Source organism: Podarcis pityusensis (assembly GCF_964106645.2).
Source record: "Podarcis pityusensis genome assembly, chromosome: 8".
Lineage (NCBI taxonomy): Eukaryota > Metazoa > Chordata > Lepidosauria > Squamata > Lacertidae > Podarcis > Podarcis pityusensis.
In genome coordinates, this window is record NC_138033.1 from 32,506,770 (window position 1) to 32,532,660 (window position 25,891).

The 25,891-nt window shown below is 46.3% G+C and overlaps 1 protein-coding gene across 17 annotated transcripts in view; it reads right to left on the bottom strand.

The window, feature by feature from the left end:
* Window positions 1-25,891, bottom strand: part of MACF1 (microtubule actin crosslinking factor 1) — a 292,958-nt gene that overhangs the window by 76,501 nt on the left and 190,566 nt on the right. For 16 of the 17 annotated variants that reach the window (XM_081018107.1, XM_081018106.1, XM_081018115.1 and 13 more), the window contains 10 exons: window positions 25,473-25,790; window positions 24,403-24,572; window positions 22,969-23,125; window positions 21,544-21,661; window positions 17,048-17,110; window positions 15,528-15,769; window positions 13,642-13,771; window positions 11,551-11,750; window positions 8,928-9,423; window positions 6,788-8,259 (listed from right to left, as the gene is read on the bottom strand). In XM_081018107.1, coding sequence (XP_080874233.1) covers window positions 6,788-8,259; window positions 8,928-9,423; window positions 11,551-11,750; window positions 13,642-13,771; window positions 15,528-15,769; window positions 17,048-17,110; window positions 21,544-21,661; window positions 22,969-23,125; window positions 24,403-24,572; window positions 25,473-25,790 — 3,366 coding nt within the window. The remainder of the gene's footprint in view (window positions 1-6,787; window positions 8,260-8,927; window positions 9,424-11,550; window positions 11,751-13,641; window positions 13,772-15,527; window positions 15,770-17,047; window positions 17,111-21,543; window positions 21,662-22,968; window positions 23,126-24,402; window positions 24,573-25,472; window positions 25,791-25,891) is intronic. The other variant, XM_081018109.1, reaches the window with a different exon arrangement.

Below are 25,891 nucleotides of genomic sequence, written 5' to 3' on the forward strand. Positions count from 1 at the left end.
ATTACTAAGTCAGTATTGGCAGTTTTCATTTGAGAAGCAATTTTGCTCTGGAGTTATTGGCTGCAAGTCTTTGCAGAAGACGTGACTTGACTAAGCTGCCAAACAAAAACAAAACTGAATTTGATGCTCTCCAGATCTGGTGAGTCCCAGGGACATTCATGACTCTTTCCCCTAGCAAAGATCCCCCTTCATGCCATCACTTCACCTGAGGCATCACAAACATGAAAGCATACAAAAGGCTGTGCCAGCAGCAGCCTTCTTGCTCTGTGTCCTGGCTGTCCTTGTGGTGAGTGAGCCGCCCAGGGATGCAGGCCATGTATAAAGGACAAGTGTTGCCCTCTCAGGGCCCTAATCGAGTATATTGGTTCGGGCTATAAATATTTCCAGGTGAGGCCTGACCTATTGCACCTGAGCAAGAACCAAGCTCTGAACTTCTGAGTTTGTCTCCCTGCCACTGCTGCACTTCTGCCTGCACACACATTCCAGTCCTTCCCCTTTGGACTAACTCTGGAGAGCAACTGGCTTTGCCTTTGGCTCTCCAGTGAATCTGCCCCAGTGTTTTCTCCAAGTCTGGCCCCAAACCTATGAGGACTTGCAATAGGTGCTACAGATGCTCAGCTGCCCACAGTCAGGTGCTAGCAGTTGGGGATAGGAGAGGTCAATGAGCAATTGAGAGGATCAGCACAGTGTACTGGTCAGAGTGCTGGAGACTAGAGTTCAAATCCCTGCTGCGTCATGAAGGTCACAGGGTGACCTTGAGCAAGTGACCAGCTCTCAGCCTGGCCTACCTCACAGAAGCAGCTTGGAGGATAAAATAAGGAGGGGTCAGCTCACCCATAAAGCAAGATGAGGCAACCGTCTCAGGTGGTAGGATTCACAGGGCAGCAAATGCAGCCTCCAAGGAATGCACCCTTGCAGCTGCTGTCATGGTGGCATCAACAGTTGAAGCTTACACCTTAGAGACAAAATCTGCCCCCCACCCTAGGTTGCCTCTATAGCATCCTCTTGGTGAATGGGTGCTACTGCTGGTCTCCTCTACTCTTGTTCACTCACCCCTTCTTCCCTGGTGGTGGTGGGTGCCATTTTGTGGTTCACCTCAGGTGCCAAAATGTATTGGGCCGGTCCTGGGGCCAGCCTTCAAAGAATATAAAGAATTCTCTCCAGGATAGGAATAACAGAGCGCTCAGTGACTGGGAACAGCACTTGGAAGGCTGCACGTTGCTCACACCACCCACTAAGCACCTGCCTCATATCTATACGCTAAGAAATGTACGGCTATTTTGATAGTTTGGGGGGTGGGACTGCAAATTGTGTCAAGGATAGCCTTTTCCTTCCCTTCTTAACACTTCCCTCTGCCAATCTGCAGCCTCTCTTTTGCAGCCTCGACAGCAGCAGCGGGGGCAACAGCTCAGAGCAAAAAAAGCAACAGGAAGAAAAATCAGATTGTGAGGGCCCTCTTGTCTTACACAGGCTGATTCTGATGGGAGTTGCAGCACCAAACATCTGGAGAGCACCAGGTTTGCAAATGCCGCAATAGGGAACTCAAGGTAAAAAGCAAGCTTGGGGTTTTTATTTAAGGGTGGTGAAGGTAAACTCAGGAGAAGGTAAACCGATTTTGCACCCACAGGATGTTTGAGAAGGGGGATACTCTGCTCTCCAAGCTATAGAAATGAGCCTCAGGAGAAAGCTCTGCCCAGTCACAGACCCTCTTGGGGGTATAAATATAGCCGACAGAGACAAATCCTTTCCTCCCATTGTTCTAACTTCCTGTGAGCTCAGCACAACACAGATCCCCCTTATCAGCCAGCCGGCTGCCAATCCCGGTTTCTGCAACATGAGAACAGCGGAAGAAAGTCACAGAATTGCTGCAAGCTCTGGGAAGAGAAGCATCTGAGTTGGCGCCTTTCCAGTCTCTGTCCCAAAGGAAAACATTTACAAGCCCAGGGTGTGATTTCATGCTGATGAGGGAAACCATTCAAAGTTCCTTCCCCTGCAGCAAGTTCAGGAGGCACCTGAACTCTCCCTTTTTTGTGAGGAAGGACAACTATCATAGTGACCCTGCCCTCATATCACCAACTCTGAGTGAACTGCTTTATGCGTTAAATTGCTTTATGTGTTGTTATTTTGTCAAATCAATTTGAAACTTTTTATTGCATAAAGGTAAAAGGTAAAGGACCCTTGGATGGTTAAGTTCAGTCAAAGGCGACTATGGGGTGCAGCACTCATCTCACTTTCAGGCTGAGGGAGCCAGCATTTGTCCACAGACAGGTTTCTAGGTCATGTGGCCAGCGTCACTAAGCTGCTTCTGGAGCAACGGAACACTGTGACGGAAACCAGAGCGCATGGAAATGCAAGAGACCACCACCAACATCATCACCAGGAACAAGCAAGTTATACAGTCCTTCTGTATTACTGGTAATTACCAGGACTTCTTCTTTGGTTAAAAAGTGTGACACTTACTGTAACAACTTCATGGTGAGTACCGGCAGGTACCAGCACCAATTTTTCTAGAAAAAACACACACTGCTAGTGCTGAACAGAATTTCAGACACTTTCTAGACCTTTCAGAGACCCTTTTGTGAAGTGGCCTGGTGAAACCTAATAAGGACTTCCAGAGATCAGGTAGGAGTGAGATGTGGAAGGGCAGGGGAGCCTTAGGTGACCTGCAGTGATCTCAATAGTTTATAGTCTTCATCCTACAGCTCCCATCAGCCCCAGAACCAGACAGGCTACCCATAGTTAGTCAACATAATCTCCCTCCTCTCTATCCTTTGAAAACTTGAAATCTTGGAAGCACAACAAATTTCACATAATGTTCAAATGATGCATACACATAATGTTTTAATCCTGTTTTTTTACAAATATGATCACTTTTTAGATTTTTCTTCATTTTGTTTCATGCCAGTTTTAATGTAGGTGTTTATTGTGAGCTGCTTTTGTCAAATAAATAAAAATTAATAAGTTTAATAAATAATAATAATTTATTCTGATTGAAGGGTTAGGATTTCCTTGGTGCAGACGATATACATTACCAGTTACTAGAACTGGAAAAATTGGGGAGTCCACTCCCCAGGTTCTGCATGCCATCAGATACAGCCATGCAGTTCAGTATTGTGGACCCTGACCCTGTCAAACTTGCTCCTGACTGAGATTAGACAGGCCCCCTCCCTGCTGAACTTGAGGTGATTGACAAACACTTTCCTGTTTCAGCAAGCATTTTAAGGTAGGCATTCTAGGATGAATGATAACACTGGGCAACAATTTTTTACTTTTTGAATGTTGTCTAGATTTCTACAACTGATTTAGGGTATTTTTGCACTGCTGAATCAGGAAATGGCATCCGTTTCTCTTCATCAGGTCAGGTTTTTGTGCTATGTTGATTTGAAAAAAAATCAGATCTTGTGACAAAATCGATTACATTTTTGTGGCATTATCAGCTGATTTTCGTCAACACATATCATCCTAAATATGTTTTTAAGAGAGAAAAAATGTTTTTCCAACAACATATATTGATTATCCGATAGAAACATCGATTACTGTAAATTGAATGGTGGACATTGATAAAGGTAAGTACACGTAAATTGCATGTTGCTTCACCATTTTTCAGACTTCAGGGCTTGAACTTCCGTTTCTTGGAACTCCTGGAATGCTCAGTGGCAGGGAGGTCTCTCTTCAGAGTCCAACAGTAGTCAGCCATCATGACTGCATCCCAGCGACCCTGATACCTGGTCTCCATCTCTTTCATGTCCTGATGGAATCTCTCCCCCTGCTCGTCACTCATTGAACCCAGGTTCTCAGGAACCGGTCCATATGTGAAAATAGGTAGTGCATCTTGACGCTCATGTTGCAGCCCAGGTTTCTGAAAGCAGTCAGCATGTTGTTGACAAGTTCTGCGTAGTTTCTGGCCTTATTGTTGCCAAGAAAGTTCTTCACTACCAGAACAAATGCATTCCACGCTTCCAGTTCCACTTTGTTCATTGAGTTTCCGAACTCTGGATCTCTGATGAGCTGACGGATCTGAGGACCATCAAAGATGCCAGCTTTCAACTTCTCCATGGTCAATCCTGGAAAAGCCTGGCACAAGTAAGTGAAGCAGTCACCATCCTTGTCCAGAGCCTTGGTGAACTGCTTGATTAAGCCGAGCTTGATGTGCAGCGGTGGGAAGAGTATTCTGTCTCTGTCCACCAGAGGGTCGTTGATGACGTTCCTTTTTCTGCAAGGCACCAATTCCTCCCTCACAGGCCAGTCCTTCTTTGTGTAAAGCTGAGCACGGTCCCTACTATCCCACATGCACAGAAAACATGGGAACTTGGTGAAGCCAGACTTTTTGTCCCAACAAAAAGTTCACCATCTTCAGGTCAACACAGATAAACCACATATGCTGATCATAACCAATTTTCTCCAGCACATACTTCACCGCTTCATAGTTCTCCTTCAGTGTACTCGAGTGAGCCAGGGATTTTGATCCCCCAACTTTATGCTTTGCCGCACCAATTTATGGAAGATTTCGAGGTTTTATGACTTCAAACTGATCCCTTTTCGACATAATCACCCAGAACCATCGGACCTGAATACTTCTTGTCATTAAAATAATCATTTCCAATCAAAACAATTATTCGACATGGCATTTTACCCCCACCAACTTCTTCTAAAATGCTCCACACAAGCGTACATGTGAACAAAAACGTAAAAAAATGACATGTGGCCATAGCTCAAAAACTTGACCTGATTGAGCAAAACCAATGTGATTTTTGGATTCAGCGCATCAGATTCGTCCTAAATCAGCTGAAAAAACGCAGACAACAAATTTGTTGTTGACCAGTGTAATTGTTCTTATTCTTTGTATGGCTTAAAAAAATCATTTTATGTACATAACTTAGAAATTCTAAATATTAACCAGTATAATAAGCAAATGGCTATTTTAATTGTCTCTCACTGCAATTGCAATTTTACTTGTTAAAATGCACCCATCACGGCTGGGCAGAAATTATTAAATAGATAAACATATCAAGGGTGAAATTACAGAGGGTCCTCAAAGCCTTCTACTCTCCACACAGAAAACCCAAGTCACAGTCCTTGCCCCTTCCCAACTTTTCCATATCAGCCAGGACAGCTAGAGGACAGCTCCTTCTCAATGTAAAGTTTGCTCAATCTCAGTTTCCAATCAAAGGCACTCAGGCTAGGAGGAGTCCAGAGCCTTATGCTTAAATGAGTCAGCACCAGATGCCCAACTGAGATCAATTCATGGTGTGATTCACTGAGATTGTTAAAACATCCCCTGTCTTTCCTGGCAAGTGGAAAAGTTGTGTGTTCAAGTCAGTTGCCACAAACAGCAAGCCCAACAAGGCAATTGGCTCAGAATTCTTACACAACAATACATCCTCAAGAGTAGAGTTTCTCAGACTTCTGAAGCACAATTCACTTTTGCAGCCAGCAAGACTTTTGTTTAAAGTAGAAAAGACACACCCTCAGAGGATGTTCCTCCATGATTTGTGATTCATTGATCTGCATCCGGGCTCTGCAGTGGGACAACAGCCAGTCTGTTTCCTCAGAGGAAACTGTGGCATCTCTGCATTGAGAACGGTTCAACAATTCGAATTACGTCCAGTGCTGGGATGTGGCAGAAACTCCTGCCCCCACTGGATGAAGAAGGTAAGGTCGGAGCACCAAGTCATACAAGGAAGCCTCTGGCAACCTCCCCATGGAGTGAGCAGAAGAATACAGAATTATTTGATGATTTAACTGATTCACTTCTCATTCTGTGGTGTAGGAGTTACTATTACAAAAGTAATAAAAATGCAGTTCATTATGTCTTAAAGGTAAAGGGACCCCTGACCAATTAGGACCAGTCACGGACGACTCTGGAGTTGCAGCGCTCATCTCGCTTTACTGGCCAAGGGAGCCGGCGTACAGCTTCCAGATCATGCGGCCGGGATGACTAAGCCGCTTCTGGCGAACCAGAGCAGTGCACAGAAACGCCATTTACCTTCCCGCTGGAGCGGTACCTATTTATCTACTTGCACTTTGTGCTTTCAAACTGCTAGGTTGGCAGGAGCAGGGACTGAGCAACGGGAGCTCACCCCGTCGCGGGGATTTGAACCGCCAACCTTCTGATTGGCAAGTCCTAGGCTCTGTGGTTTAACCCACAGCGCCACCCGCATCCCTCATTATGTCTTACATGATTCTAAATATCAAGAGCCTTTTCACAGAATACCTGTGGCAGCTGAGAGCTGTTAAAATATTCAAAGCAAATTCAAGTTAAATATTTAGAATAAGTAATCCAAATAAGGGGAGAGTCATTGACCGCTGTGGGTTGTGAGGGACAGATGTTTTTTAAGCACAACATATTAAGTTTTTAGTGTGTTGCAATACATGTACACACTAAGATTTAATGAATGAAGAGCCTCCTAAATTGGACCACACAAGTTGCTCATGCGAATGAAAGAGTCACCCAGGGAGAATGACACGGATGGAAATTCACCCTGTGCTCTTTGTTTTCTGCCCAACCTGGCAGTGTTTATACAAACAAGTGATAAAGGTCTTTTAAAAATAAGATACTATTTCTAGAACTCTTTTATCTCCCTCGTTTGTATAAAAACTGCTAAGGTAAGCTGAAAGATCATATATGGCAAAAAGAAAAAAAGAATGAGCACAGGGTGAATTTTCACCCATGGAGCAGTGCAGGCCCTACACTCCAAGGTCCCAGGGTGGGTTACAGCATTAAAAACAACTCATCAGTAGATTCAGCATTAGCCAGAAGCCACCTGCAGCATAGCCAGGTCCTTACCTTGAAATCTGCCAGCTGCTGACTGATAACCTCCACTTCTGTCCCAACGACCCACTGCAAAGCTTCGCTGTCTTCTGCTGTGGCTGTCATGTAGTTCAGCTCCTTTAGTTTGTCATAGAAGTCCTTGACGCGAGCCAGCGTTGTGTCCACCTGCTCCAGGCGACTTTTGCCTCTTTCGTTCAGTTTGCCACATTGCTTATTTAAAGTCTCCAGCTCACGTTTCAACCCTATGAGGTCGGGGCTTCCTTCATCATCCAACATCTGCCTGCATTTCTCTTCAGAAGCTTGGATATCCAGCCTCAGCCTCTGAAGTTTGCCCAGGAATTCATGGACATCCTCTGCTTGAGACTGCAGACTGTCCATGTCTCTCCCAACAGAGCCCATGCTGTCCAACTCGTCATCTAGGTCAGCCAGCTGAGAGAACATCTCCCGAACATGATTATTAAATTGACCAATCCCTTCAAGCTTGCTCTCCATAAGTTGACAACATTCGTTAACTTTTTGCTTGACTGCTTTGAAGTCTTGCTGGGCAACCTCAGCTTGACTTAAGAGATGGGAGGAGTCAGACCCATCTGGAGCATCTTCCACCAGGCCCCGAGTGAAATTCCTCAGGTAATCCACCTGGGGTTCCAATGCCTGGATAACCTCCTGTTGGGCTCTCAGCTTCTCCAAGTTCTTAGTGCTGCAGGCCTGTGGGCCGAGGGCGTCATAGATTTCCAGCTGATGCTTTGTCCCATCTAGTTTCTTCTCAATGTTCCTAAAGCTTTCTTGGAACTCCTTCAGCCTTTGCGACATTTCTTCCAGGGAACCGGTCTTTGCTTGGAGTTCCTCTGTGATAGCGTCCATCTTCTGGTTGATCCCAGCTTTCTCATCCCTAACATCATCCTCATCCATTTCTGATGCATTGATGAGGATATCAGCGGCGCTGTTCAGCATCTCCAGAAGGGAGCGGCGCTTCTCCACATCGCTCAGCATAGCCTTTGACCTCAGGAGTGTGGCTTCCAGTTGTACTGGATCCAGAGTGACTTCCAGCTCTAGCATCTTTGACCTGCAGTCCTCCACCCACGGGAAAAGGTCTTCCACATGACGCTGGTATTTCTGAGCCTTCTGTAAGCAGTCCTTGAGTTTAGCATGTCGGTCTGTGATCTGTTTGCTAAGCTCCTCCCAGTTTGCTTTCAGGTTGACCAGCTGGCTTTGCAAACTGGCTCTCTCCTCGCCGGGATGAATGGAGTGAAGCAAAGACTCACCCTCTACCACAATCAATTCATAGGAGCCCCTGTGCTGGTTGAGGCTCTTTTGGAATTCTTCCTGCTCCTGGATCTGAGACTGCAGCCTCTCCAGCTTAGCTGAGATCGGCCCACTCTGTGCCTGCTGCCTCAGCTTGTCATCCAGCCAAGTGTGGAGCTCATCAAACATCTGTTGGAATTGCTGGGAGCTGGCAAGCACTGTCTGCAATCGATTCATCCGGTCACCTGAAAATTGGAGGAGGCAGGAATACATTGTTAAGACATGCATTTCATAAAGCTAGGAACCTCTCCTAATGTTCCTGATGCACAAATCTACATTCCAGTCTTCGCCATATAAGCACCTTTCAGTGAAAAAGCAAATTGGTATACCATTAAAGGTAAGGCAATCTTATACATCTAGAAAGCCACAAATCACAGAACATAGGGTCTATTCAGGGGAATTTAATTGATTCTGTAGGATCCCCAGAACATCTGTTTCCTTAAAAAATGGTTTCTAGGTCTTACATTTACATAGAGGCAGTGGTCAAAATGGGATGGGGTGGCATTCCAATTCTTTTCAGGCAGACAAAATGGAGCCCAGCTAACCATCCCACTTCTTCTACACATGCATTAGGGAAAAATACACCTGGGAGATGGCATTGGCTGGGGCTTCCTATTGGGCCTGTGTTGGTGACACACTGAGTTTGCTTCATAATGTGTGGAGTGGCCCTGAGATTAAGCCTTTCACCACATCTGGTGAGCCAAGGATCTATTGGGTCCTTATTGCCCACACAACTTTCCTGGCTGTTGGGAGCCCTCCTTCTCGACTAAATGCTGTCTGTGTTTCTAAATTCTGCAAATGGTGTTATATAGCACCTGATGACCCCATGTTTTCAAATGATTCATTTCCATACCTGCCAAATCCTCCAGCCCTTTGAGAGGGAGGGCCACCGTCTCCAAGCGCTTCTTCAGCTCATCCTTCAGGTACTGCTCCCCAATGAGGACTGAGAGCTCATCACATAGGACCTGAGCCTCCGTGATCTCCTCTTCCAGCTGTGCCAGGTTGGACCGGATTTCACTCGTTTCTTCCAGCTGCTGCTTCACAGCCTCTGGCTGGGTGCTGATGGTGGACTGGGTGCTCAGGCACTGCCCAGCAGCCTTCACCTTCTCAGACAGCCCCTGGAGCAGCTCTTGGTACTGGGTGCTCTTGACAATGGCCTGGTCGATTTGGCTGGAGCGTGAGTTGAGCCTCTCTGTGAGTTCCGTCCACTTCTGGTTGACAGCCTGGAGCTCCTCCTGCATGTTGCTGATGGATGGAGACCCTTCGCTGGGGCTGGTGAGTATCCCTTGGGCAGCCTCATTCAACTGATCATACTGGGGCTTGCGGGACTCAAACTCCTTCAGCATGAACTAAAATGGGGGAGGGGGTGGAGAAACAGTGCGTATGTTTTTTAATGAGAGACCAAGATGGTTAACAAAAAGATTAAAGAAGCCAAGGAGAATGCAACCATAGCACTGTCAGTCTTGGTTGCATAATAAAAAACCTTTTTAAAAGGACCAAGGGAACGGCTGCCTTCTTAAACCTGATGAAAATAATGACTTGGTGTTACTACTGGGCCATTTTCAAGGTGTTACTATTATATACTGGCATTAACAGCCAGGGACCAGTTTACTTATAGGATCACCCTATTTGTGCCCACTCAGCTGCTTCGAACTGTGGAACTGATACTGTTACAAGTGCCACATAATGCTCATTCTGCAATAAATCAATTTTTAGAGTGGCAGCACTTACACTTTGAAATTCCCTGTGCATTGACATCAGGCTGTACAATTTCTGGTGCCTCCTTACTTGCTTTTAACTGCTTTTATTGATAACTTTAATGTTTCTTTTAATTTTTGTAAAACCACTTAGAAGGTGCTTTGTTTTTTACAATCAAGCAGCACATATGTGATGTGATGTGATGTGATATAATGTACGCAATGCCTTTCCTAGAAATATCAGTGGTTTCCAAACTTCCCATTTTCACATTAATTAATCTGAAAACACGTTCTACCCCACAATGCACTGCAAAGGATTCTAGGGCGGAGGTGGACTTCAGGCTTGTTGGATCTAACCCCAAGATCTACCAATGAGAGCCGGGTGCAAAAGACATGCAGGGTGCCTCCAGACCATCACTATTTGGGGCATTTCAACTGGATTAAAGGGTTCAGTCACCCAAGTGCAACAAATCCATTTTTTACACAAACTCCAATTTATAAAACAAGTCCCACTTTGCAGCACAGAAAATGATGAGTGCTGAATAAATGGAATGTCTAGAGGAGCCCATAGTTAGAATTAAATACCAGGGTGCCTCTGAGCTCATTCTTTTCCGAGCTCAGTCCTTTTGCACAAAAAATCCACTCCCTGTTAGCCATCTCCATTTCAGCAGCCTAAATTAGGTGAGAAAAGTCATTTTGTTGTTGCTAATGTTGAACAACTGAGAGATCAACCAGCCTACCTCCTGCCCACCCCTGTTCGCCAGGACACACTCTTGGTTCTTGCAAGTGTTCCAGATGGCCTCACATGACCTGAGTGGGTCCTAGAGCACACCCAACATTTCCCTGTGTGTGCACACTGGAAGGGAAGTGGTAGACAAAAGCTTGCCTGCCATGCCTGATTTGATTCTGAATGAGAAACCCCTGATAAGCTTCCAAGGAAGTCCAAGGCTCCTTGGAAAGCTGAGGTCTGAGCAATGAGGCAGCCAAAGATGAACTGTCCTCTTCATTGAGGAAGATACATCCAATGAGCTGCAAAGGAATGTGATGTCAGCTGATGAATCAATTAAACAAGTTAGTCTGCTGCAAGAGTTTAGGTTGGCTGACACACAACTAAAAGCATATTGAGTTGCTATAAACCATCTGTAGAGTTTCTGGAAAGAAGCTGTGGGAAGTCAGCTTGAAACAGGATTTCATCTTTAAAAAAATGTCAGGGATGATGATGACATTCAAAAGACATTCCACTCCCCTGCCTTATTTGTCCTGCTGCTGCTACAGTTCATATAAACAAGTTGCAGACTGAGAGTCAAACTGTATAAGCATGAAGATCTCCCGACAATCCTACCCTCTCGAGCGTTTGACTGCTTACAGGCCTCTTCTTAGCAGCATGATTCATAATCCAAGGGAGAGGAAGGCAAATGCAAGAGATGGGGCTGCTGCTCAATGAAACTGAACATTTCTACACAAGCACCCCTTCTGTCAGGGCTAGTGATCTGGAGCTGGAAAGCAGGTAGGCAAGGACAGGCACCCTGTGCTGCTCAAACTGATGAGCCAGGGGACAGGTGGAAATATATCAGGCCCTTGTACCTACTAATCATTGCTGGGCTAGAAGCTGCGATTGCTCAGGCCATCTGCAGTGGTGACAGTGCAGTGCAAAAGGTCAACAGTTCCCTCTCACTGGCAGATGACCAGCATGGTGCACTCTTGTAGTCACTTCCACCTGCATTGACCACCATACTCTTTTCAACCTGTTTGCATAAAATGCCTTTGCTGGCTTCTCACCTGAACTTGCTGCTTCTGTGCATTCAGCATGTTGGGATCGATGGAGAGTGGGCCCAACACGCTCATCATGAGCTCCTTCTCCATCAGCCAGGGACGCAGCTGGCCCTCAGCCACCTGGAAGCTGGCCAGCTCGCTGGCTGATTTCTCCAACTTCTGCTGGCGCTCTGCTGTCACCTGGTTGGCATGTGCCCACCTGGAATCTGAATGCCAGAAATACCATGACTGGGTACATTCCCTCCACAAAGGCTTCCATAGGACTCATTGGCTACGGGTGAATGCGGACCTCTAAGGGAATTTTTAGGACTTACCTGATCAGGTATTTACAGCAGGAGTGGGAAAACTCAGGCCCGTGGGCCAAATGAGGCCAGGTCTCCCCTCCCCAGGTGACATGGACCTAGGTGGTTGGGACATGGTCGACACAGCATGCAGGCACGTGTGTTTGAATATGGGTGTGGTGTGAGTGTGGGGTGGCCTTGCCTGTATGGCTAGAATGTGGCCCCCTGAGGTTAAGTCTGTCCCTCCTGATTTAACTGAAGATACTGCAAACTGAACCCAAAATTTAACGCAGGTGCACACTATGTCCTACCCCCACGCTACCCACAAAATGAGGTGGTGCACCTGTTCTCAGCTGAATGGCAGAGCCTCCTCCATAAACTTTTGGAAAGATTCCATACAATGCTTTTCATTGGCCCAGTTCCTATGCAAACAGGGAGTGTCTCCTCTCAACAAACAGAGGTGGAACTGCTCTTAAAACTGCTCTTAAAAAAAAGGTTTCAGGGGAAAATTTTGGCAAAGCAGTTTCAATATTCTTTTGCAAATATGAATTACAGTTTCAGCAAACATTTAAAATGTCAGGTTTCATCTTTCTGGGGGTGGGAAATCACACAGCATTCCTCCAAAATAACAACAGTAAGACTGCAGTAGCTTGGGCAAGCTGACAGGCACAATCAGCTCTGACACCCATTCAAAAACCAGATCATGCTTTGTGCTAACTAATGATTTCTGGCTGCTTCAGAAATAAAATGTCATTATAAACTGGTCAGGACATGAGCCTGTTCTACTCAGATTTGGAGTGGGCTGTGCAAGGGAAAGTCTGGAAAAGGAAACACAACCAAACATGAGGGTAAGGGAACTCTTGACTATAAGGCATGCCCACAACTGCAGGCTTCAGGGTCTGCAACTGCTACACACTACTCAGGAGGGCCTTGTGCAACTCCATCTCTCTGGCCAGGGTGGATCCTCTGTTGCATGCAGAACAGGGAGTGGGGTGGAGAGAGACCATGCACTCAGCCTGGGAGGGGCTAGAACTCCCAAATGGAAAGAGCTGCACATTCCTGTGGGATAATCCACTGGGCCAACCCTGTGGGAAATGAATGCACACCCACACACATGCACTTAGGATGGCCCCTTTTCTCACACCAAGGATAACTGCCTAAGACACACCTCCTCTCTCAGCCTCTCCACCCCGCCCCCCCCCCGATAGCTGAACCCTGCCTGCTGCACATGCTTTCTCCACTTAACTCTGTGATAGCCTGCTTTGTTCAGAAGCAGGATGTGCTGGCCTGCTTGCCACTGAAGAGGTTTATCTGATGATACCCCAAGAATGTCAGTAACACAATTTCTAAATGACTCCCCCTCCCCAGCCAGCACAAGCCATTTTGCTTCTACAGGCAAGGACAAGATGGCACCCCTCATTTCATACCCAGATGCTGACTGGACTGGTAGCTGAATCTTATTTTGATACTGGTGATAGGACAGCATCGCCCTGAGCATAGCAGGCTTCTTTAGGGGGCATAGAGGAGGCTGCTGTCCGCCATCTCACTGACATTCCCTGGCCTTCAGCATCTGCCATCTGATGCAGCCAGCTCTCATTCACTTCCACAGCACTAGAGTTAAGAGAACTTCCTGGACCTTTGGCTTCCTTGTCCTGCTTTCCACACTTTCCCCTTAGTCTACAGTCCTTTCCCGATTGCCACGGCACCACCCACCAGACAGTCTATATTTCAGCTAGATGGAGGCTTCCCCTTTCTAGAACTGGCCCAGTCTTGGTCAGCCCCAGATGACTTTCTCAGAGGTCTCTGGGTCACATACTTAAGTCCTCCAGCATCCGCTTCCAATTTCCTGCTTCTGGCGATTCGGGATATTTCTCCAGGAGTCCAGAAAGAGACTCTTTTGCTTTCTGGACTTTCACAGCGTTCTGCTCCAGCTCAGCCAGGAATGCCTACAGGGTCATGGGCGGGGAGGGGAGAGAGCCACAAGAGACAATTGCAATATTATTATTTTTCTTAGAAACAGAATATGGTTTGTTTGTGGATTTGATGAAGCAGCAGAAATCTCAAGGTGTGGGGTGGACGGGTGTGTGGGAAGAAAAACAGCTGCCATTTCCAAGGGATTTAAGTGCCACATCCATTTCAAGCTGGGCCTGTTCATGAAGGGCAGAATCTAGAAAATACTGTAAAATAAGCACACTTTGAACTTTTCTGAAAAAGACAACACACCCAATAACACTTCCACTGATAACTAGAAATATATTACAGGCCATAACGCAAAGCCACATAATGAACTCTCAGGGCAAGTCAGTTTGAAAAATGCACAATAATTTTTCACAACACATAAAAATGGGTTTATAAATTCAGCTTTGTAAAGTATCACCAGTCAGATCAATTCTGACTGATTGCCAATCCTGAGAGACAGTACTTCATTCTCCAGTTTTGTTAAGTCAGTTACAGTAGCAGATTTTCAAATTTGGACTCTCAGGGCTGCAAGGCACCGGGTGAGCCTTTAGGTCAGCATTTAAGGGACATGTTCTCTTTAAAATACATTCATCAGTTTCAGGTGGCTCTTCAGAAGTGTTTGTTAGCATTGAACCTTTTGTCTGCTTAGGGCCACACTATGTTATTTTGGCCAGGCCTTCCTCTTTGACAGATCAGATGAACTTTGCTCAGTTACTTCCTTCATGTCCGGTGTCAGGAATTCACCTTCTTGTCCTCAGATTACTGCAACACGTTATAAGTATGGCTGCCTCTGAAGACAGTTTGGCAACTTCAGCTGGTGCAGAATTCAGCACCCAGGTTACTGACCGGGGCAGGATGGTTTGAGTATATTACATAGATACTGGCCTGACTGTACTAGCTGCCAGTTAGTTTTGGGGCCCAATTAAAAGTGCTGGTTTTAACCTATAACCTTAAACGACTCAGGACCACAATACCTCCAGGACCGCCTCTCTTCATATGAACCTAACTGGGCCCTGAGATCACCATCTGAGGCCCTTCTTCATGTGCCTCCTCCATGATAGGAACTGAGGGTGGGAACATGAGAACAGGCCTTTTCTTTGGTGGCTCCCCGCTTGTGGAATGCTCTCCCCAGGGAGGCTCACCTGGCGCCTTCATTATATACCTTTAGGCGCCAGGAGAAAACAATCCTTCTCATCCAGTCCTTTGGCTGATTACACCCAATACCCTTTTAAATGTGTTGTGGGTGGTGGATGCTTAGTTTGCTCTTGCTTTGATTATGCATTTTGTATTTTTTTTGGTCTTGCATTTTCATGTTGTGAACTGCCCTGAGATCTGTGGATGAAGGGTTGCCTACCAACTTAAATAAATAAATAAATAACAAAATAAAAACACTTCCCCTTCTGTACTCCCTTTTTAATGCTACGTCTGGGGCCCTGCTTAGTTTTTTGGATTGCGCATAAAGGCCTTAAGCCACCTGTGGTTGTCATGGTGCAACTAGATTTTTGCCATTAAGCTCAGTGGCTGGCCATGCACCAGCACCAACAGTTAGATCAGCCTTATAAAAGAGTACCTCCTGTGCCAGAGCTATAAAAATGACCACTTCCAAATTGCGTATCTTTGTGATATCCCCCCCCCCCCGAAAGCTATTTCATATATGGACGTTCTCCCCTTATATTATCACAAACTGCTGCAAACAAGGTGAGGAAACAGGATATCAAGGTATGTATGAATAACAATAGGAACCTTGTTATGGTCCGCCTGAGCCCTCATTGTCTCCGACTTGGTAGGTGAAGAGGAAGCTTCCAGCGCAGTCAAGGCCCGCTCCTTTGACTCCAGCCACTTCAGCACGGAGCCCACCTCCTCCTGGACATCTCTCATCTTGGCCAACATGGAGGACAGCTGCTCCTGGTGCCCCCGTAAGGTGGCACCAAGCCCCTCATACTGCTGGTTGACATCTGACACGTCACACTGGATCTCTGTCAAATCTAAACAAAACAAAAAAAAGAGGGGGAGGACTGAATCTGAGCTGGAGAAATGATTTCATTTCCATATTGATGGTAATATAAAGATCAAAAGTTAGAGATGTGTTCATATGGACAAAGACAGGACACCTAAGCAGATCAGCTGAGGTGATTCCAGGGGTACCTGTGTGGTTCTACCTGTGCGGTTCACAGGCATACCAGCTATACATACAAATGTGTGCTTTCCATACATTCTGATGGAAGGCAGGGCCAATAAAGCCACAGAAACAGGAAATGCCAAGTTATTCACCACGCATTTGACCCATGCATTACTTCCCTTGGAGAGAACAGACCAGACATGAGTTCCAAAAGGCACTTGAAATAAGCCAGTCTTCCCTACCCTGGTGCCCTCCATGTGTTTTAGCCAACAACTTCCATGAGCCCCACTTGCATGTAGTCCAGCAACAGGTTGTGGGAAGGCTGTTCTAAACCCTCTCCCAAAATATTCACCTCACACAGAAAAACCTTTTGCTCTTCTTCTGCAAGTTCTCAGTATTTGCTCTGACTCCCACCATCTTGGCCTGAGGAGCAGCAGGCAGGCCTCACAATTTGGTGTGAGGTAAAGCAGTCAGACTGTTGTGAGAAGGTATCCTCCTTGGACACCAGGTGAGGCTTGGGAGGGGGAGGGAAAGGACCCTTGCAAAGTTTTTACTCTGCAGCATGCCCTCTCTGCTCCCCACACTTCGAACAGAGGGGACACATGCTCTGGGGTTAGAGCAACACCTTCTTTTCTCCAGCTGCTTTATATCAAGTCAGACCATTGGTCCAGCTCAGTGTTGCTTGCACTGACTGGCAGCAGCTCTCCAGGGTTTCCGACAGAGGACATTCCCACCTGGAGATGCTGGGGATTGAACCTGGGCAGGTGCCCTACCAGTGATATTTTGCCTTGAATACAGGGGACAATAGTGGGCACCCAAACACAATCTCCATCCATAAGGGATAGAGGATGCATTGGAATACCAGCTGCTGGGAATCACAAGACAGTAGGAGAGAGCTGCTGCTATACTCAAGTCCTGCTTGTGGGATTCCCATTGGGGCATCTGGTTGGCCACTGTGAGAACAGAGGGCTGGACTCGATGGGCCCCCTATGGCCTGATCCAGCAGTCAGGCTCTTCTTCAGGCCAACCAACAACATGTGCCTCAGCCTTACCAACTTCCCTGTTACTTTGAGAGAACAACAGGACAATACCAGCCACAGGACACAACTCACACAAGCACGCACAACAGTCTGGGCTCTCTCACCTTTGCAGGTGTGATATCCATTAACGCTGCCTACAGAACTTCCCCCAGCGGGCAGCACAGAACCTGAGCGAAACAACAGGGAGACAAGACAAAACGACAGAGACAAAACATGTTAGAAATACGGGTGTCTGAAAACACATGTAAGCTGTGCCCTTTGCAGCCATAATGCAGCCCTTTCTAGGAGGCCACAACGGGGCTATGTGCAAACACAGACCAACATCTGAGAGGGATGTTGCTGTTTTTACAGCATCTACAGGACAGCTTCAGCAGCATCAAAGGGGCAGCCCAAACTTTTGAAAACAGTGGGTCCCAAAGTAGGCAATACTGCCCTGGGAGCAGGATTGCTTAGTGGGGTCCCAAGAGGCAAATGGGTGGGGGGTGAGGGGGACGCTGGAGGTGCAAATGACTACCAAACATTGAAAAGCTGGCATTACTGGATCAAGTTCATCAATTTTGCTGAATTAATTAAACTAAATAGATTTAATTGGATTTTGATTAAATGTGCAATTAATTGTTCCTGTTTTGAATTTTATTATGCTATTAGTGGGTTGTGCAAACTGCTATCCTGAATAATGCTTTTTATAAGGTAGGGTACAGGGCACTGAGGATGAGTTTATGGAGTCAAGGGGGCAGTGGCCTAAAAAGGTGTGGGAACCATTGTTGTAATATGGTTAGAAATAACTCATTATCCTTCTGCAGTGATTGCTGGTGTGGAAGATCGTTAGCACATTTTTTGCTGTGGGTGTTTCATCGGGGGGGGGGGGATGTTTCCATGGAAATTGTCTATTGCGACAACCTGACTTCTGCTGGATCCTCACCCAAGTGCAACTCTACCAGCCTGTTTCCGGCAGCCCCCAGTACCAAACAAAAGGCCCTCATTTCCACTGATGGCCAAATGCCTGGTTCAGAGGAGATATTCTCTCAAAAGCTCTGCAAGCAAGAGACTGTGATTGTAGTACACATATCAGGCCTAAAGAATCCATAATAACAATGCAGAACTCTTGCACAATACCTTTTTATCACCCTTGCATAAGACTTTATTATTTAAAACAAAGCAAAACAAACAAACAAACAAAAAACAGATGGAGATGAATATTTCTCCCCACAAGACAAAAAAGCACAAGCCTCCATTATGCCCATTGCAAAATATGAAAACTGGCTGAAAACATTTGCTCTAGTGCACTTCCCGGTTTGTTGTTTGTTTTTAATTTAAAGTTGTGCACTGGTACAAAAATATCGCCACACATGCCCAAATGTGGGCCATTTCACGGAACCTCTCTATGATAATGGCTGTGTGTAAATAAAATCCCAACCCCAAAGGTGGTTCATTGTTGTCTCAGTAGCCGGTAGTGACATGCCACAACCTTAGCTTTGGGTGTTTGCCTGACGCTCAGTTCCTTGTCGTTGCCTAGGTAACAACAAGGCAGACACGAAAGAACAATCTCCATGAAGTCATGTGGCTTGGTGCTGCAGCAGGAAGTAATCCTGTCACCTGGGAAACCAATGTGACCGACCTTTGCATATATTAACACTGTAAAGTGCGGGGCCAACAACACAAAAGCAGTATTTGGGTGGCTATTATGTTGCCCAATTCATGCACAAATTGAGCCACAATTCATTTTAGAATGATGGATGGGACAAGGAGAAAAAAGCCTCAGCATAAACAAAATTAGCACAGCACAAGACCACACAGCTTTCTCAATACTTCTTCCCCCGCAGTTTATTGAGTCCTGGGAACCAAATACCAGGGAGAGCTATATATGGTTCAGAGAACAGGAGGGCAGACTTCAGGTTTGTGAGGTCTACTAAACCCCCCAAGATCTACTAACAGAGACACTCAGTGAGACCGAAAGAGAAGCATATTCTGAGCTAAGGAATTTGCTTTCAGAGCAAAGGCTGAACTGAGTTCACAGTCCTAGTTGCCACAAGCACAGCAATTCAGACAAAGGGCATGTCCAGGACTCTGTCTGCTCGGGTCTTGTGGGTTCATTGGAACAGAGGAAGCTACCTTATAGAAAGTCAGACCATTGGTCCATCAGCGGGCTTTCCGTGGTTTCAGGCAGGAGCGTTTCATCAACCCTCCCTGGAGACACCAGAGATTAAAAATGGGACCTTCCGCACACTAAGCATTTATTTAGTTATTTTAATTTATATACATACTGCCCTTCTCCCATAGATCTCAGAGTGGTTCTACCACTGAGCAGCAGTCAGCTGCTGCAACCTGAAGATTCAGACAAGGGGTGTGAAGAGATGTGGCCTAAGTCATGCTTGCTCAGCCCTTGCCCTTCATGGATAATAACATCTAGGAGAAGAAGAAAATGAACTGCCTGCATCCAGGTGGCAATTGATAGCTTTTAGGAGAGAAGGTCTCTTGAAAACCAAAGTCACCTTAGGCCTCAAGGATGGATAACACCTGTTAGACAGTAGGGAACATCCTCTTCCTGAGCAAGGTGCTTGAGCAGATGGTGTCCACACAACTGCCACATTTGAGTATTATTTAGCTGTTAATCCACTCCCCCACCTCATTCAAATCAAAGCAGAGTGGTCCACACCTGCACACATTTGAATTTGTACTTGAGGAACAACTTCAGTCATCCCCATTCATACCCAAAAGGCATTCCCTTTTGTGGTCATCCCTGCCTTCTAATTTGTTGATTCTATTATGCTAATTAAGTACCAACAGGGCATGTTGATGATAGCTGCATGGACACCATGTTCTTAAAAAAAATAAATACCCCACCCAAGAAGTGTGCAAAAGTACAGTCAGGCAATTGTAAATTCTCTCTCGCAGTTTTCTGGTTTTGTGCAATTGAGGGGACCAAAAGGAAAATAGGGAGAGAGGGAGAGAAGGGGAATATATAGGGTTAAGCTCTTGACATGCCCTTACCAGCAGGGTGGAAAAGAAATGAAAGCCATTGATAATTCTCAGCACACACTTTTTAGGTTGCTGCACAATATATCTGTTGCAGCCATTTTTAATGTGGTTTGCTTGTGCAGTTTTCTGGTTTTGTGCAAATCTGACTAAGCATTCGGAAAAACTTTCTGACAGTAAGAGCTGTTTGGCAGTGGAACAGAATGCCATGAAAGGTGGTGGAATCTCCTTCCTTGGAGGTTTTTAAGCAGAGGTTGGATCTGTCATGGATGCTTTAGTGAAGATTCCTGTATTGCAGGGGGTGGACTAGATGACCCCTGGGTCACTTCCAACTCTAAGATTCTATGATCAAAAGAAAAAAAGTTCCCTTCTGGAGTTTTCTGGGGAAAGTTGCAAAAACAGCTGGAAAAGCAACAAAAACACTGAGGAAGTTGTGGGCATGGAAACGGGAGTAGCAGAAAGTGACAACTGATCTAACCACCCAAAAATACCAAAACAAATGGCCAGCGACCTCAAGTGGAGTGGTTGGGAACCTAATTTCCTGCAAGGGAAGAAGCATTGAATTTAGTCTTGTCCAATGGCTACACGTATTAAATGGAGATGCAAACAGCTGTAAAAACACTGTTTGGGTGGACAAGCCCCCAGTTCGATTTGGGTCTTGGCATAGAAACCAGATTGGTCACTCGGATAAATGATTTATGTCAAGAGAGTGGTGGAAAAGTGCTACTGTACTGAATATCCAGGACCACTCAGTGACTTCCAGTATGTTCTAGGTTGCCTCTGTAGGTTAGGAGTTGTGGGTATGGCCATCCAGTGGCTTCATTCCACTTCTGGTGATTTCCAGAAGATGGCGCTGGGGGACAACTGCTCAGCCCTGTGTCATTTATACTATGGGGTCATGCAAGTCTTTATCTTTTTTTCTTTTTAGTCTGCTAGGCTTTTAAAACGTTTTACTACTTGAAATTCTGGTTTTCTGCTGCTCTGCTTATTCTTTTACTGATTTTTATTTGCTTTTTATAGCAACTTGCTGTATTTTGCTGCTTTATGTGCTGCAACAATCCCTGGAATAATGGATGAAGGGCAGTATAAAAATCCCAAAATGAGTATAATTAAATAAATAGAGCAACCTTCACCTACCTGGTGCCCTCCAGATGTTTTGGACTAAAACTCCCATCTGCCCCAGCTAGTATGGTGGGGGCTGATGGGAGTTGTAGTTCAAGACATCAGGAAGGCAACAGGTTGGTGAAGGCTGCTCTACTTGGAATAGAGTACTACAGCTGAAGTTTCAGGCAGAAATGGGTCTTCTTGAGATTCTTTAACAAAGGTAGCCTGGGGACTGAAGTGCTCCACCACATCGCCTCTGACCATCAATGTGAACACAAAACAAGAATGCCAGAAATGGGCGAGATCTTCCAAGATGTTATGCAGAGTGCAGAATTGTTGAATCAGGACAAGCCTTATGGCTTATTCCCCAATCCATCCCCTGCCACACACCTCAAGTTTCTATGGTTTGGACAAATCAGCAACTGAAGTCAGGAGGGCTCCCAAAGTGGAGGAAGGACTGTGCTGTCTCTGTGGTCTCCAAACAGCTTTGAAGACACGTGCCCCTGTCTCTCTCACCCACCTGATTTGGACTGGGCATCAGGAGCTGTAATCTCAACTATCAGGCTCTCCAAGGCCGTCCCCCTGCGGTTGATCTCATCCACAAGAACTCCTTTCCCTGTCCATTCTTCCAAGATCACCTGTTAAGAGATCACAGTCAGGCATCAGAAGGTGGCCAAAGGCAAGCAGGGCATGCCAAGACTTGGCTGGCCCTGGTGCACATTTATATCTGATCTATCCTCTTAACATCAAGTGAATACTTACAGCGGCTTACAAACTTGTCAGAACAACAAATGACATAACGTTAGAACATGGGAAACTATCAGAACAGATTTAAAGCATTTAAAATGCCCAGTAAAACAAGTGTGTTTTCAATGCCTGCCTAAGGCTGGGCAATCAAGGGACCAGACATGCTGTAATCTGGATGCCGCAACCCAAGAAAGACCTCTCTCTTATCCCTACCTACTGATGGGTGAAGGGGGAGCAGGAAACATAAAGAAGGGGCCACAGCAGAAAGTTCTCAGGTAGTTTTCTATGGAAGGAGGCAATTCCTGAAGCACGAGGCTGGGCCCCAAGCAAAGGTATCCTTCGCCAGTTCCACTGCACAAAGTACTATTGGATGCAAAAATCCAACATCTGGAGAACTTCAGCTTCCATGTTTTCTTTCAAAACCCATAATGATGTGAAGACAGGCCTGAATAGATGGCCATAATCCTGCCAAGTCTCAACAGAAAAGCGGGGAGGAGCAGAGCAGCTTTTGCCAACCTGGCGGTCTCCAGATGTCTTGGATACTGACACCCCTCAGTCCCAGCTATCAGGTTGGGAAAGGGCAATCAGAATTTCTAGTACTCAGGAACTGGAGCCTGGTGCTCTGCATATCTCTTTGCCTCAGGTCAACCTCAGAAGCAGAATATATTTTGCAAAACAAGCAAACTGATATAAACCTGCTATGGCCCAGGGCACGGCCTGAAGGGACACAATGCATCAGTCTTGCTGATGCTTAACAGGTGTGTCTGCCCAGCACTTGGGATGCACCACCCACCTGGGCAGCCCTTTGGGTTAATTTAATTAGTTTATTGCAAAATTTATAAACCGCTCTGCATTCAGAGGCTACCTGATAGAGCAAAAGACAAATATAATTTGCACAATGCCACAACCCAGATCTCAAGATTAATTTGGGGGGAAGTGCAGAATTGTGATTTGTTCGTTCACAGAGTACACCACAGCTCTGGCTACAGGAATCCAGTTAGACTAGGGAAAGCCTACAAGAGAGGGCCCCCCCAAGAGCTTCCTGTATTTGTTGCAGTTTCAGAGGAAACTAGCCCCTATTCAGACCATCAACCCAGATGCAGTGAAGCTCTTCTGTTTATGTTGTTGTGATCTCCCTCCCTCAAGAGCACATCTTCCCTAGCAGGCTCTGGGACTCTTTCCTTCTTTCTCTGCCCACCTCAATTTGCTGCATCCGCTTCTCCAACTCATGGGTGCCCAAAGAAGCCTCTGTGGCTGGGATAGTCGCCTCTGTTTCTTTCAGCCACTGCTTGGTGGATTCAACCAGTTTTCGGAATTCGTCCAACTGTTCTTGGCAGGAGGATGCGCCCTTCTCTCTGGGAAGTGGAGAGAAAGAAGGTAGGTAAAAAAGTGGGTCAGCTCTGCTAGCCCTTTTCCTAGCATGCATTCTATCAGATGAATTCTAAGTCGCCAAGAAGTCTGCAACCACAGCAGGCTCAACCTCAGCTCCTGCTCCCAAAATGTGTTAACATGGCCTGCTTTGCAGGGCTGCTGTGTAAGGAATTATGAGAAAAGTGCACTTAACACCTGCATATATGCCAAGTATTGTTACTGCTCCTTCTGCAACACTGGACCACCTATTTGGGACATTGTTGCTCAGTCCAATGGATTAAGGACTGAAAGGAAATATCAGCCTCTTCACGCTCTGTTCTTCGTTCCTGGCTGATCAGGCCCTAAGAAGGTTATCCACCCACCACAGAAAAGTGAGCAGACATTTAGACCAAGTTCTCCTGTTAAGTAAATTCTGCAAAGCCAACCACCACCTCCCAGTCATGCTGAGAAAACACTGAGGCAGAGATGGCCTACACCCTTCCCAAAACCTTCAAGTTATCAAAATGTCAGTTTATGACAGCTTTGTTCTTCAACCTTCTCTCTGCCTCTGTCTCTGGTGTGAGGTAAGTATGTTTTAACTCACTACCACCAGCAGAGAAAGAAAATAAACTTGGTGTTCCCAGGAAAAGCATTGCCTTGACAGGTCTTTGTCAGGCTGTGAGTTTAGACGGGGGGGGGGGTCCCCCTCCATCTTTGTAGTCCCTGGGACACATTTGGAAATCTAAGAAGCTATCACAGGCACGAGAAAACACTCATTCCAGACATCCTCCACTCCAAAGAACAGACAACTCGTGTCCCCCCCAAAAAACCAGACAACTCCCTCCAAAACATGACCTCTGCAAAAAAAGTCAAAGCAGCCCTCATTAACAACAACAACAACAACAACAACAACAACAACAACAACAACGGAGAACCAAGCTTTAGACACATGTTGGTTTTGACATTCCTTCTCCAACTGCTGTGAATTTCTATTGAGCAAAAATTCACGACTAAGCACCAGCCACATTGTTTGGAAACCACACTGGCAGGAAAGGAATTAAGTTGTAAAAGGAGCCATATTATGAAGCTGGATCTTGGCTCCCTTCCAAACATGCCCTCCACCTCCACAAAGGACAAGATGCAGGGCCACTTGCACTGTCTCTTGTGCATGTGGCACAACCCTCGGTCCTTCTGCATGCAGAGCAGATGCTCTACCCCTGAGCTGCAGAGTGTCTGCTCATCACCACCTTTGTATCACAGAGCAGCCAAGAGCACCCCTTACCGTTCCCTTGCTGCTTTCTGCAACTGCATGAAGTCTTTCCGCAAACTGTGCACCTTCTCCTGGTGTGAGGAGGAGCTTGCTGCTGCAAAACCACAAGAGCTCAGCTCCGTGGTCAGATGCTCCAATGTGTCCAAGTCCTCGTGGTGCTGCTTCATCTCAGAATTCAGTTCCTGGCAACAAAACAGGGGTGGATGGAATGTCGCCATTAGAACAAAGAGCAGTGCCCAACACACAGGTCCAAGTTGGTCCTCTGGGACAAATTCACTACAGAAAGCCGCCAATAAAGACTGCACAGCTCATACCAGCTCCTGGAAGCCATGTGGTGTGGGGAGTGGTGTGGGGATGCAGAAGGGATATGCATGTGTGTGTGTGAAGAAATTTTATGCAGTTCATGCTGAAAGGCAATTCTAAAAAATTTGCACTTCCCAAAACAACACACAAGCCAAAATGCAGTCATCCTTTGAAATCCACACTTCTCTAAATTTTGCAGTTAGCTACCCAAGTGTTCAAATTGCATATACCAGGTAAAGTGTGCATTAAAAGGCTCCTATTAGTGAAAGTCAATTGTCAATATATGGTTTGATTGTACTGTTAGCCATTTTGAGCTTCCAACGAGGAAAGGTGGAGTATAGAACTTTTAAGTTAAGGGCAATTTGAGGGCCATATTCCCTCCTTGTTAACATTGAAGGGCCACATGCTAGCAACGGGCAGGGCCAATGCAAAAGGCAGCTGGGTGGATCCACCCCACTCTCCCTCACTTACACACCCACCCACATAAGAGACACCCACTTATTCACAAACTCCTTACCTCCTTCATCTTACTCTCTCACACACATTCTCCCCAGCAATCAGGATTACAAACGAGTCCTCGTTTTCAGTGTTCAAACTCTGAGCATGCTGCATTCCCATGCATGTAAAACCTGCTTTATTCTGAGCCAGACCTTTGGTCCATCAAGTCCCCAAAGGCCTTTCCCAGCTTAGCACCTCAAAGTGCCAGGGACTGAACCTAGGCCCCTGTGCATACAATCCTCTCTGTCTCTCTCCACCACCATCATTCTGCAGCTTCTCACCTGGATCTGTTGGGAGAAGTGAGCAATGTCACGATCGGGCTGGTTTCCCGAGGCCAACAGCCGCATCCTGCTCTCCATGAACTGATGCAGTTTCTCAGAGAGGTGCTCGTACTGCTCCACCTTGGGGAGGAGATCCTTCAAGGCGTCCTCCTTCTGCTGCTGCTGCCGGCAAAGGCTGCCAAAGCGCTCCGTCACCTCAGCCAGCTTGCTCTGCAGAGCGGCAGCTGTGGCACTGTCGGCGGTCTCCATGAAGCGGGTCACCATCTCCCGGGTGGCTTCGAGGCTGCTCTTTTGCCTGGCAATGTCCTGCTTCAGCTTCTGTTAATGGACACACAAGGGCAGGCAGGCAGACATAAGGACTGGGGGGAAGGAATTCTGTTCTGCTCGCTTTTCACAGCCGACTGACCCAATCCTGAACT